We start from the raw sequence: 14,694 nt of genomic DNA, 5'->3' as shown, positions 1-14,694 counted from the left end.
CTGTTCATAGGGAATTTTTAACTTCATAGACTTAAAAAAAAAAAAGACCATATCTGCAGGAGTAAGACTAGTGATTGGGCAACACTTGAAATTCAGAGCATTAACTTTTATCTTACCCATGTGATCAAATCAAACCATTCCTTCATACAGTATGTGGATGGGGCCTTGAACACATGGAGAGAATTAAGGATCCGCAGCAGAGGGGGTCTGTACGTACGACAAATTTGTGGTGTTTCAACAGCTCCAGGAGAAACTCAGCCTGCCAAAGGGTCACTTTTTTTTAGCTATCTTCAGGTAACACCACACCTCCCCAGTTTTGAAAAGGCAGGACCTGATTAATTAGAAAACTGCTTATGAGATGCTTTGTACGATGTGTTACAAGATATTTGCCATACGACATACGATCCAGTTTTTAAAAAAGGTTGGGACAGGATGCCGTTTGGAACGAGGCATTGGAGTTAACGCTGTTTCCATCAATGCTAGACCGTATTTATTACAATTTCAGATTTTATAGAGGGCACACAACATATATTCACAGGCGTAGGATAAGGTACTGTACTGTATCCTCAAGGACAAGCTTAAAAAAATATTTAAAAATTCCTCAAAAATTACTTTTGCATTTGGAAAAGACGGGTGAACTAAAACAGTCAACTAAAGGGAGGGAGGGCTTATTTTAAGTTTTATACCAGTGGTATTATGTTGTATTTGTTCTATTTTCTATATTTTGATTTTTTTAACAATAAGGGGTGTTATTCAATTATTATATTAAATTGTTAAATGTGACTAACGTAATGGTGCTTCACAATTAAAAACATTTAAAATAAGAATAATCTTCTGATCTCAGCTCAAATCCTTCAAGTACTCAGAAAATCTTTTGAAAAATTTAGAAATTTTAACTACGGTTCCACGACAACCTTCAGGTTCACTTGCAGTATTTAATATGGTGTCTATCTTATAGTTCAAATGGGGTTTTTAAAATTCTATGAATATGTTGAAAAAGGAAAACCCATCAGAATCAACAGTGATGTGTATAATGTACACGTATAAATGTGGACAGAAATGTAGTATTTGAGGGTCTACATCAGGGGCCTCTGCACACATCACACCCTCCTCTTCCTCCTCTCTGATAGATGAAAAAGTGTTTGGTTCCACCTAAACTTGCACCAGAGGGGAGGTCTTCGTGTTGTGTTGGCCTGTATCTCTGTAAATTTTATCTTCCGACACGAAGGTCTGATTTACTGCAGCAACAAGACGCCAAATGGTCTTTTTAAACCGAGAAGTTGACTTGGAGGACACACGATTTCAAGAGAGGTGGACCACTGATTAGCAGCAGTGTTTTTATTCGCTGACTCTACACGTGTCCCCAGGTAATTAGAGTTTGAAGCCCTGGTCCAAATGTTGATCAACGCCCCCTCTCTGCACTGCCGGGAATATAAAAATTGTGGAATCAGCCAATTCAATAGCAACCACATGTAATTCAGTTCCAGGCTGCTAAATCTACCAATTTCAAGAAACATAAGACAGAGGACATCTATTCAGGTGTAGCTGGAAGCCTGCCTCACAATCTAAAGCTGGAGGAAGTGGAAGAAAAACAATAAAGCCTAGTGATTTCAGTATTAAACACTTTTTCACTTCTTGTCATACGGTTTCTCATCAAAGTGAATAATTTCATAAAATTTAAATTAAGACCACAAAGGCGGAAGTGAAAAAAAAAAAAGCTTAGGCACTGATGAGTAACACACTTTCATCTCACATGCAACACATCTTCAAACTGACTCCCACAGGTTGAATGGAGGCGTGACAATAGGCTGTATAATGTCATGATATGTTAAAGAGTCACATGTTAAAAAGCAAAGCATTTGGAGAAAGGGTCATGGGCCAGGAACGGCAGCCTCTACATTTGACATATAAAGCAACCAATGCAAGCCTCCCCATAAACTAAATACATGTGATATCAAACAGACATGACAACAAATCAGTTCATGTTGGGGGGATCTTAATGAGTGGATTCACTGAGAGTTTAACTTTGGTCCACTTCGGCGCACGCACGCGCGCACGCACACACACAAACACACACACACACACACACAGAGCAATGCTGTTGACCAACAACAAGTCCATCATGGAGGAAGGTATCTAGGTTCATTCAGTTGTATACAATTAATCTCTGTGGCAGTACACAAACTTCAACACAGAACACCTTTGATACGGTTTGCACTCGGTCACCATACAGGAGTAAATGGTACAACGACCTGTGAGAGGTTTCATTATAGTTGGCTGTCGAGCTATCTTAATCATTTCTGGGGCTGGTTGCACAAAGACGTCTTAGACTGGTCTATAGTCAGGCCAGTCTTGTTTTGTTCTCACCGATCCAAACGTTTTAGGATCCATTAACACCTTGGGAAAACTTTTTTGCTACTGCCTCAATAAGGCTTCTGGTAACAGGTTCTTGTTACTTCTGATAAAAACTGCTTAGCAGCAGCATTCTGAGCAGGACCAAAGCCCTTTCAGAGAGGGAGTGTGTGTCAGCTCGCGAGGGCGAGAACCATGGGGAGATCAAAATATGATATGATCAAAAAAGAAGACTTTCCTGTTCTCCCACGGGCTGCAGCACTGACGGATTATAATTATTTCAATGACAGTCATGAGCACAACAGATTCTCGCCCCCCCTCTTGAGTTTCATCTTTTAAGCATTTTAAGTCTACAACCATGCAAGCAGCGCTGTGAGGCTATACTCTGAACTAAACATTAATATCAACATGCTAACGTTCATAATGTTTAGCAGGTAAAATGTGTACTATGGTCAGCATCCTAATTTAATGTGTTAGCATGCTAAGTACAGGTGAAGCTGATGGATATGTCATAACCTCTCATGTCCACCGGTTATGGCGGCATCATATTCTGGTTCTGCAAAGTTTCTGAGTCTCCAGCATGGTTCAAAAGTCCAATTTAAGTATCTAAGAAAAGGTGACTTCCAGCAGTCTGTTCATATCTGAATGTTGTTTATAGAGTTGTTTTACTAATAGTTGTTGTTTTACTCATTTCAGATTAGCGTGGTAACAGACACTGTGGCCTCAGAGACCTTGAAAATAGACCCAACATGTAAAGAGCACTCATGTTTACAGCACACAGCAGCTAGTATGGCAACGGATCATCTCTAACTGGCATGAAAGAGCCTGAACACAACACAGCAACCTAAATTGGACATTTTGGAGTTACTTTTAAACCTAGGAATTGGGAGAGTTCACCAAAATAATTACTATTCATCCTGTGGGGGACGGAAATGTTTACACCAAATTTCATGGCACTCTAGCCAACAGTCTTATTTCATTCAGAATACATGGCAAATTAAGTGTCCGAGATGAACTACTTGTTTGATCTAAACCAAGGTCTTGGTGCAGCCAGTCACAGGAACTGCCTATAATCACACGAACAAACTCCAAACTCTTTTATTTTTAATCTCACACCTCTTGTCTTGGTTTTTCTGACCTGGATAACAAATATCTGAAACTATTTTCTCTTCCTGTGGAGAAAAAAAAAAAAAAAAACATACAAGACTCATGTACACAATCTCCACCATTATTGCACATGTTGAATGTATTAATCTGCAGAAGCTGGTAAGTTTATAGGACGGTGAGCCCGGCTGCTGTCATGGTGGATACTGCAACTTTGTTCCAGTGAAGCTTTCAGTGAAGTTACTCCTGTTTGACATCTCCCTTCAGCTTCCTCTTGACTCGAGAGTACGGGCTCAGTGTATCATCCATGATGAAGTCATACAGGACTTTCACCCACGACGTGTACTGAGGCAGATCATCATAATACTCTGCTGCTATTTTCTTCACCTGGAAACCAAGAAAACACAGACCAAACACTGCTGAATGCTGCCTTTAGATTACAGTTTCAATTTAAAAGTTTACACAGCCTGTGAATGTTTTCATGTCTGAAACATACTGATCATTTTTGTGGTGAAAACTTTCACTTTCGTTTCTACACAACTGAAACGGAGGGATTGGGTGCTTCTGATGTGGCTCTGACTGACCTGTGACTAATGTGATTAACTGTGGGTGGACAGAGTTGATAGAGCCTGTGGATAGTAAACACTTCATAAAGAAATCAAATCAAATTTATGATGCTGCTACTGCAAAACCCTTGTCAGAACTCTGTGTAGTGGTTGTATGGTTTGTCTGTCCAAATGTATCAATTTCAGGAGAGTGTGTCATATGCTTTAAAGCTTTAAATAGTAAATAAATCAATATAAAAACACATAACAATTTTCTTACTGGTCTGTTAGTTCCTCATAATATCCTCTAAGTGTTTTGACAAAGGACTATGAAATGGGAAAATAGAGACAGTGATCAATTTGCCCCCTTCCAATTGCTGGTGTAACGTTTAGTCTTTTAGTAAGTGCACGGTACCTGAGCTGAAAAAGGAAAAATGTGCAATCTGTGGACAGGCAAGTATAGCCTTCAAAACACTGTATATGGAAAATAACATTTCCAATACTAAATGAATGATGGATCAATATCTGCTTGGGTTCAAAAGGAGCCGTTCTCTCAAGGAGAATCCAGTTCTTCCAATGATTACAACCACATTACATAGTTCTTTCCAGAAAATTACAGACCATTTAGATAAAGTATTACTAAATGCACATATTGTGAGTTTGTACATAACTCCTACCGACAAAGCCTTGTGCACTTTTAGACTGGTCTTGGGTCTGTAGTGAATAAACTACAGTACCTGATTTTGACCCTTTTTCTGATGTGCCTCACACACTGGATGTTGCTTTTACAGGTCTTGTTAATCATTTCTAATTGTTGTTTTATAGCCTGTCCCATCTTTACTTACTGCTGAAGACATTAGTCTATTATTCTGCTCTTATTCTGCAAGACAGGTGCCAGGAAAATGTGAGAAAAAAAATTAAATCAAATCAGGCCCAAAAGTTTCTCAGCCATGACTTGGGGGTTTATTAATTGAATTGAATTTATTAAATAATAATTTATTTAACTGAATCTTATTCTTACTGAACTTACTGAATTTACTGAATGCTTATTCAAATCAAATCCTTATTAATCTGTGTGGGTAAGAATATAAACATTCACACATTTAACATTTACCATGTTAACCTTTAGTATGAACAATTTAGAATGTTAACAATGGTTGAATCTAATCTAATAATCGAGGCGTGTACCTTGACAGTCCTTACCCACATATTAAAAGAAGCAGATTTTAAGAACCAAGTATTGTAAATAACTATAAAAGTGGGTTTGATCATGAAGTTACCCTAGAGGAAGTCAAAGAGATTAGGGAAAAAATGACAGGATATAGTATGACCACCATTTTTGACTGCAAGATAGAGATATCACTAAAGTTATCACAGAATGACAGTTACTGTGAAACACCATTCTCACACAGTAACATGGTTGCACATACTGTGTTTGACATAGGATTTAGTTAAGCTGCCTGCCTAGATAGACTTTTCTCCACCCAAATGATTTCTTCCTTCTAACCTCAAGGAAATGCAGCTGACAGTGCAGTCTGATTGAAAAGTTTGCCACCTGTGGCTAACAGTGATCTCCATAGTCACCCAGGTGTACTAACCATGGGAAGCCTGCGTCCTGGGATGCTGGGGAAGTCATGGTGCTCATTGTGGTAGCCCACGTTGAAGGTGAGCAGGTTGAGGGAGCCATAGTAGGAGTAGGTCTCATGGCCCTTGAGGAACATGTAGTGCTCAGCTATGAAGTGACCAGAGATGGGATGCAAGCCCATCCCCAGCATGGAGCCAGCCAGCATGTAGACCACAGGCTTGGCCCCCCACAGCCAGTAGAGCAGGATGTCAAAGGTGAGCTGGAAGGCCACGTTGGTCACCTCCAGCTGAGTGATGGGTTTGGGGTTGATGCAGAGGGGCCGAATGGCATAGAACAGCGGCTGCAGAATAATCCAGATGAATTTACGGAAGCGTGTGCAGAAGAACCAGCCTTCAAACTCAGTAGGGATGTCTACATCTACACCATCTCCACCCAGGTAGCGATGATGGTCCAGGTGATAGCGTTTGAAGGAGGCAGAGTAGGGCAGGCCGATGGGTAGGTTGGCAAACATGGCAAAGTAGCGGTTCCACATGGCCTTGTTGTTTCCGAAGGCCGTGTTGTGGGAGATCTCATGAATAGCAAGGGTCATTGAGTGGTTGATACAGCTGCCAAAGGCATAGGTCCAAAACAAAACCCATTTCCAGTCCAAGTCTTTGACCAGGTAGAAAGCTAAAAACTGTATCACCACCATCATGCACACAATCCATTTCAGCCTCGGGTCAGGACCCATCAGCGACTTGATTTCTGGATATTTGGCTGTAGAAGCAAAACAACAGACTACAGTGAAAATCAGTGAAGATTCATATAATGAAAATAAAACTTAGTATCTAGTTACAAACATTTACATGAAGGAGTTCACCTAATGTTTCCATTCAAGAATGTCAATGTAAAAACAACAGTCAGCTGCCATGTGGTCAATTGAATTTGAGGCATAAAGAGGTGTGCCTGTGTAGGGAAAGCCTGATTTCGCACTCACAGGGCAACACTGGCAACTGTCTTCTACGGAAAATAGTTAAGGTTTGTCGAAAAAGTTGCTAGATTTATTGCTACGTGTTTTTGTGAAAAAAGTCCCAAAATCAGTGTGAAAAGTTGGTAAATCTAGCGACAAAGGTGCTAAGTTGGCAACACTACCTGTAAATGCCCCTCTGATGATGCAATAGAAACTGTTGGTGCCATTTTGTTTTGAAAGAGCAACGACCAATGGTGTTACTACATTACTTAGTCATCCAGTCAGTATGTTATTACTGTTAAAGATGCACATTCCATATTTTGCTATAGAGCCTAACTGCTCTCTCGAATGCCAAAACTCCCTCTCAATGAGTTGATATTTTGATGACCTTTATGCTATTAGATCATTTTTTTATGGTGAATTAATAGTTGACAAATCATAAATTTGCTAAATTTTTTAAGAGTTAATATGAAGATTTATTTAATCAATATTTAATTATTATATGAAGTGAAGTAGGTCACACTTTACTATATCACGAGTGAACACTGTTAGTGAGACATCTTAACCACTGATGGGAGACTGTATACATGTAAGGGCATTCCAGGTGACTTGATGAAGAACTCATTCAGCTTCAGTCTTCTTCCACATGTTGAGGTATACACTTTAAGATTTTGAGCAGTAATCCATCAGACTGGTGTGGTAAAATTTTTATTAGCGAGTGCAAATTATTACCATCCCAGTATTCAGGCATGTACCTTGTCCCTACATCATGATGTAGGCAGAGGGGGTCAAAAATTCTCAAATGCCTGTGTGTAACTGGTAGCCAGGTGGTTATAGTTTGAATGTTTTAATATGGCAGGTTATATTATATTAGGAGGAAAAACTTTGCTCAAACTGGTTGACATGTCACTGGTTCAGTCTTGATTTGTCAAATACGAGAATTTTGTCAAACATTTCCACCAGTAACAGCCATGTTTTATCTCTTCCCTCTTGCAAGACATGCTGTTGCAATGCCTTGCTCTCATATACCAGTCAAACCAAGCAAGGTGTGAGCTGGTGTGTTTGTTTAATGACAAGTCTTTGTGGAAGCAGACACAACTCAGATGTTGGGAGTAAACTACTGACTTCTCACATACCTTCCACATCGCGCGTGTGTTAGCCTCTCTGCACCAGTCCAAGCTGGATTAGTGATTTTGACATCCTCTACACACTGCAAAGCCACTTACAGCAGGGTTACAGAACAGGGAACGTATGTGCTGACTGTCCCTTGCTCCAACCTGAAATCCAGAGGAAACTAAGCAGCTGTTGCGAAACTTACCAGAGCACTAATCGTCACTGGAACCTTTTAACATGACCCTGAAACCCATCCATTTATCTTGGCTTTTTACTGCCACATTCACCCATTCACACACATTCATGCAGCACTCTTTTCTATACATACTGCGCTTTAAACGCACAAACACACACGCACGAACACACGCACGCACGCACACACACACGTGGACTGGATGAGCCAGCGATCGAACCACCGACCTGTTGGTTAGTGGACGACCTGCTCTACCTCCTGAGCCACAGCTACCCCATAAGTATTTAGACTGTGACACAATTTTTGTAATTTTGCCTCTGTACAATGGATTTGAAACAAAGCCTTCAAGATATGATTGAATATTTATTCAAGGAGTTCAACAAAAAACACTGCATTAACCATTTAGGAATTACAGACATTTTTATACATACTACCAATCAGAGGCTCAAAAGTAATTGGATAATTGTCTGGCAATCAATTTGTCAATCAAATTGACTGGCAATCATGGCCAGGTGTGGCCTAAAAGGTCTGGAGTTGATTTCAAGTGTTGAATTTACATTTGTTAGCTGCTCATGGGAACTCTCAATATATGGTCCAAAGAGGTGTTGATGCAAATGAAGGAAGCCGTCATTAGACTGAAAAAAACAAAACAAACCTATCAGACAGATGGCAGAAACTTTAAGAGTGGTCAAATCAACAATTTTGTACATTCTTAAAACAAAACAAAGAAATGGACTCAGCAACACCAAAAAGCCTGCAAAACCATGAAAGACAACTAATCGCTAATCTGATGATCAGACAACTAATTAGATGATCGCAGAATTCTTTCCTCGGTAAAGAAAAACCCCTTCACAACAGCTAGCCAGGGCAAGAACACTTTTGAGGAGGTAGGAGTATCATTATCAAAGTCTACAATCAAGAGACACCTTTATGAATGTAAATACAGAGGGTGCAAACCACTGGTAATACTCAAGAACAGAAAGGCCAGATTAGACTTTGCCAGAAAACGTCTAAAAAAGCGTATAGGGCTATACTCTCTGCTCTCAGCTTCTCAAGGCAAAGAAATGGAATTTTCCTCAATGACCAAATCAGCCACCTGACCTCTGCCCAATTGAGCATGCTTTTCACTTACTGAAAACAAAACTTAGGGTAGAAAGACCCACAAGCAAGTAGCAACTGAAGGTGGCTGCAGTAAAGACTTGGTAAAGCATCATAAGGGAGGAAACTCAGCCTTTGATGATGTCCATGGGTTCCAGACTTCAGATAGTCATTGACAGCAAAAGATTTTCATCCAAGTATAAAAGATAATTCCTATATTTATAATTATAATTATGTTAGTTTTTCCAACTACTTTTGAGCCTCTGAAAATGCGGGACTATGTATAAAAATGTCTGTAATTCCTAAACGGTTGGTGAAATACTTCATTAAACCCCTTGAATTAAAGCTGAAAGTCTACACTTCAATCACGTCTTGATGGCCTGGTTTCAAATCCATTGTGGTGGTGTACAGAGGCAAACATGCGTAAATTGTGGCACTGTCCAAATAGTTATGGACCTAACTGTATATTTGTTACTCTGTCATTGTTCAGTCTTAACTGACTGTGATGTATACACTTTTATCAATTTGACCTTCTTAGCCCACTCATTTAATCCAATTATGTGATAGGTGACAAAATCTTACCACAAGGTCCACTTAGTAGTAGTTCTGAAGCTTTTGATCATGTTGAATTATCTTTCACAGCAGATGGAGTTTGCCCAGTTTTTCTGGAGGTGGAGATTTAATAGATTGTGTGATGGGATCAAACAGCTACTAAATTGACCTTGTGTTGAGATTTTTTTATCAAATACTATTTCCAAGGTCAACAATGAACTCACAACACTTGTTTGATAATTCTGTATTTCCATTTGAATCTTTCAAAAAATATTTTCACAATAAAACCTGTCAAGAGAAAATCTGAATGTAAACCAATGTATCTTGTAATTATGTCATCAATCTGCTCCACCTCTTTTTAAATTCTTATATATCCATCTATACATTAATCAACAATAACATAACTGTCTGGGATTAAGATAGGATTGACTCATTTACATGTGCATTCCTTTGCCAGAATGCTTAAATTATTCTAACTTCAAAGACAAAGACTGGTTAGTGAAAGGTATTCTTGGGTCCAGGAGGAATCCAGCTAGACTTCCATTTATGTTAAGTTCATTGTGTGGAACTGTGGCTGGCTGTGCAAACAGCCCATTGTTGATAAACCAGCTGATGTGTTTAACAAGTCACTGAACATGGCCACATTACTGACCTTTACACGGGACTAAAGTTAATCTATCATGAACATCAAGCTGAAGAAGTAGGGACGGGAGGCACGAGGTTCATTCTGATATTATGAACTCCTTTATTCGACTTGAAACTGCTGAACAACTGCCAAACTGCAGTAGGAACCAGTATCAAATAGACGCTAATGAAATGAAACCTGCACAACCTGATGCTACTGGGAAATGTATAAATCTTTTTTTGCTGCCGGTAAATATCTGTGAAAATAAAGTAGCATTGTCTTACTTGCATTCCCGGCAATGAGTTTATCTAGAAACCATTGATTCAGTCCATTCCCTCATATGTCTTATTGCTCAGACTCCACTCACTTAGTTCTCTAAGGGTAACAACAAAAAGGCCAAATATGATACAATGAAACATAATGCTGAATAATGAATATATCTGTTCGTGATAAAATCCCAAGTCACGCAAAGCTTTAGCTGCTCATCCATTTAAAATTAATTGGCTTTCAAAGAAATGCAAAGAAAAACAAAGAAGACCTCCAGGCTACATAACCGGGTTCTATCTGCCTACGAACTGGGAGGTTACAGCGGAGAGACAAGTCTCAGCAATCACCACATCCTGTGTCAGGCCCCCCCCCCTTTTACAAGGCTGAGCTGGCCCTCAGTGGGAGAGGTCTGAGGCATGTGACTGTATACAACTAAGCTCTTTACAAGCAATGGCAAGGTCCTAATACGATCAAAAACTGCATTACTTATAGATACACAGAAGCTCATAACGCCAAAATGAGCAGAAACCATGGATTACCCCATATTTCAGAAGCTGATAAAAACACCTCCTGCTAAATCAAAATATTATTGTTGTTTTGTGGTCAATTTTATTTACAGATCCTCAGAGAGGAGAGAGTATTTTTTTTACAATGCTGGGGTGGTGTTGTCTGTTTTCTTTAACAAGAAATCTATTATACCAGTAAAATAAAATAGTCCTCTGATAAGCTTTCATAATAAAGTTAAAGATGAGTAGTGTACAGACATTTATTGGTTCCTGGTGCCAGTACAATATCTTGTTAGAGTACCTGAATTTCAGCAGAGATACCAAAGCTACGTTTTAATTAAATTTTTTGTTTAACTATACTAACATAATGTTTTCTACAAAATACATTATTTTGAACTAACAAAATAAGAGTAAAAAGAACAGATTTCTGATATTTAATGAGAACATATTAAATCTATGAACAAGTTAAATTTGGAGGTTTCATACCTTGCACAAAATAAACATGCTCTTCAGAGTCTACCTCCCCTACATTTGTGGAAACGCATGCACAGCACCATTACTAATCAGTGATGCAGCAGTGCCTGAGAGTCTCCTGATACTGCTGCCTTCAATATGTAGTAATATGAATAATTCAACACAGGACACAGCTCTGCTCTCAATGAGTATCTTTACCCATGGCTCTGGTCTCATTCTCGGCAGTACTTTGTGTTGACTAATTAACTTGACATTAAAGTGTCTGTTATGATAAGAGTGGAAAGAAGTCCTGGACCCAGGGGACTAAGGCAGACCACCATTTTCACAAAAGGGGACTTTGACACAAAGGAGGCCTTTTTGCATTTGCCTCAATAGAAGGAGCACCTTATATGGGGCTGCCGCTTAAATTCAGTGATGTGAATTATCTGTCACAGATCCCTCAGTCAAATCGACAGTGTCTAGGCTCAATCGTTAAGTGCCCAAATTTTTTAGTTTCTTCTTTGTTAATGTTCATACAACAATCCACAATACCAGCTTACAGTGGCGTCTCGTGGAGATCCCAAGGTTTCCAAAGATAGCAAAGATACTGAATGTTATTGAATATTACAGAAAGCGGGGTAAATTTTAGTGCTGCAACTAAGGATCAATTTCTATATCAATTAATCTGCTAATTAATCATTATTGAATTTTCTTGATTAATCAAGTAATACTTTAGTCTACAAAACATCAAAATACAGTAAAAAATGCCCATCACAATTTAATGTAGAGCCAGGGGACATCTTCAAACGCCTTTAGGTTTTGGACTGTTGGTTGGACAAAACAAGAAATTTTTTAAAACGTCACCTTGGAATTAAGGAAACTGTGATGGGGACTTTTTTGGCCCTTTTCTAACATTTTATAAACCAAAAAAATGTATCGCTTGATCCAGAAACTAAATCAGTATGTTAACTGATAATGAAAATAATCATTAGCTGCTTGTAAGAGCTGGTGATTCATTCCTTAGCAACTAAATGAATAATCGCCTAATGCTGCGACTCTAATAACTTTATGCAACTTTATCTCCAATCTATGGCGCAGCCATAAAAAAAAAAACAAAAAAACACGGGATCTTTACTTTGAATATTTCATACAAAATACTGCATTATGTTATTTTAATGAAGTATTAGAAGGGGCAGGTCCAGAACATACCAACTTTGAATACTCTCTGACAATATGAGCGTAAATTAGAAGACTACACCCGTCTCCGTTCCACATTTTCAAAATTTGCTAACAGTATTTACCTAGCTAAGCTTGCTTGCGTAAATATACGTATATAAATGAAATGTTTATACATACTGGTATCGCTTTATTATGAAATACACCATACATGTCAATTTTCTCCTAATGTGGTTATTTAACGCTGGCCACTTATAATATATCTCACAAGACGACAAAGCGCCTGCTGAGAGCAAATTTAAACTCGTGGTTCAACAGTCAAGAGACTTGTGTTAGTGTGAGTCCATCTCTGGCCGGATCTGGGCCGTTACTGCAACTTTCCTTGGAGTAACTCGGCAGGCGGTTATGTCATTTCAGGGAGTGGCTGTGCACTGCTAATGTTAATATGTTACATTAAGCTAACTAGCCTAGACGAGCTTGCGCATAAATATTTATAAAAAACAGCCAAGGTGCTGGATGTCATTTATCAAAAAGATCTTAAATGAGTCGCCAAAGTTAGGCCCAAACTAGGTCAGTTAGCGGGGACTTGTGGCAAATAGACAGGCGGATAGGGAACCGTTAGCTTAGTTACATTAGCAAACTGGGTCAGCTTACCACTTTGATGGTGGTATATATACAACCCATTACACGTTTACCTAAAGTTAATGCTGCTAAAGTAGCCACCCAGATAAGTTAGCACCGCTATATCCAAATTAATTATAGGTTGATCCGAAACTTGCTAAAGGATAAGCTAGCTCACCCAGGATAGCTTTTCTCCTGTCGGCATGCGGCTGGTCCGTATACACCCATTCGTAGTCCTCACGGGCGACCCAGTTCCCCATCTTTTGGTTTTCAACAGTTTTCAACAACTTACTTAGAGAAACAAGTATCTAAAAAAATCTCAAGGTCGTTAAAAAAAAAAACAACTCTTCCGATTGTTCTCCCCTCCTCAGTGATCTTCCTCCTCCCCTCTCTCCTCTCTCCTCTGTTCTCAGACCGGGCCCGCCTGGTTGACCTGCCCGGACCTCAGCCAACTCAGTCGACGGCGTGCAGCTCCTCCCAGCAGGCCGATTCATCCAACGTGTTGAATTACGGTTACACAACAGCGTCCATCCTCACCTCGTCCTCTTTTTAACATTACCCGTACGGGTTAATGCAGTTGCTCCAGATGTCATCCAGTTCCTGGTCCTCTTCAACAAATAAGAGCTTTATTGAAGATTTGCTTTTAATGGCAATTTAATCGTTCAAAATAATTACTTTTATCATATTATTCTGTATCATATCTTAATACGTGCATATTTGTATGTTTGGTGTTCTTGCTTACCGATGCTATGTTTTCTGTATCTTCCTTTAGTTTTTCTTAAGAACGTGTTACACAAAAACTTGAAAACTACTTAACTTGGACTGAAAATACCGCAATACATTAACCTAAGATGCGGCTTTGTTTACCTATGCCTCCTTCTCAGCTCTGAGGATGAAACTACTGGCATTATAAGCTCCAACTGAAACTGATAACAGACCCATATCCAGATTTTTAGAAATAGTGAGCTTATGGCTGCAGAATCGCCCAGTGCAACCCCAACCAGCTACAAATCTGACTAGTGAGCAAAAAGCCTGTGAAATGTTGTGATTATATTATTTTCTTCCCATTTTAAAACACATTTTTAACAGTTAAATTATATTTCCTGTAAATTACGCTAAATTATTGTCTCCACGCTTCCACACCTTGGTATCGTTCAGTTGGAGAAAAACCAAACCCCTTTAATTCTCATTAAATGTTACATTTGTTGCCTTCAAGCACTCACATTTAGGGGTATTTGAAAATATGCTAATCAGCTATCAAAACCCACCACATAGGAACAGAATGTAAACTCCTCATTAAGGTTGTTAACATCCCCAAATGTCAAGGGACAACATAGACGACATGACCTCAGTGTCCCCAGTGGTAGCTACAGCCCTGGGTGTAGCAATATGTATGCATGTAAACCCTTACATACATAATTTGTGTAAAGATCTACACAGCACAACGTCAATCCCTAAACATAATTTTTAGGTGCATTTCAAAAGTGACAGTTACACTAATGTGCATGCTCGTTAATACACAGAGGCCAAAAGTGTCAGTCAAAGGCCCCCACAG

At 39.2% G+C, this 14,694-nt stretch overlaps 1 protein-coding gene across 1 annotated transcript; it reads right to left on the bottom strand.

Annotated features, from left to right (window-relative positions):
- Positions 1 to 467: 467 nt before the first annotated feature.
- On the bottom strand, positions 468 to 13,716 carry degs1 (delta(4)-desaturase, sphingolipid 1). Its single transcript, XM_040139082.1, has 3 exons — positions 13,318 to 13,716; positions 5,600 to 6,342; positions 468 to 3,843 (listed from the first exon to the last, which is right to left on the bottom strand). Exons 1-3 carry the CDS (start codon positions 13,397 to 13,399, stop codon positions 3,697 to 3,699), a joined length of 972 nt encoding a protein of 323 aa, XP_039995016.1. The 5' UTR covers positions 13,400 to 13,716; the 3' UTR covers positions 468 to 3,696.
- Positions 13,717 to 14,694: the final 978 nt, after the last annotated feature.

Source organism: Xiphias gladius, chromosome 11 (assembly GCF_016859285.1).
Source record: "Xiphias gladius isolate SHS-SW01 ecotype Sanya breed wild chromosome 11, ASM1685928v1, whole genome shotgun sequence".
NCBI lineage: Eukaryota > Metazoa > Chordata > Actinopteri > Istiophoriformes > Xiphiidae > Xiphias > Xiphias gladius.
Note: the sequence above shows the minus strand (reverse complement) of the source record. Positions and strands in the feature narration are given on the sequence as shown.

Excerpts from the sequence above, each read along its gene's own strand:
- degs1 (XM_040139082.1), bottom strand. The coding sequence starts at position 13,399 with ATGGGGAACTGGGTCGCCCGTGAGGACTACGAATGGGTGTATACGGAC. Across the intron at positions 6,343-13,317 it reads CAGGAGAAAAGCTATCCTGG|CCAAATATCCAGAAATCAAG; the intron begins GTGAGCTAGCTT and ends TTGCTTCTACAG. Across the intron at positions 3,844-5,599 it reads CAGGACGCAGGCTTCCCATG|GTGAAGAAAATAGCAGCAGA; the intron begins GTTAGTACACCT and ends CTTGGTTTCCAG.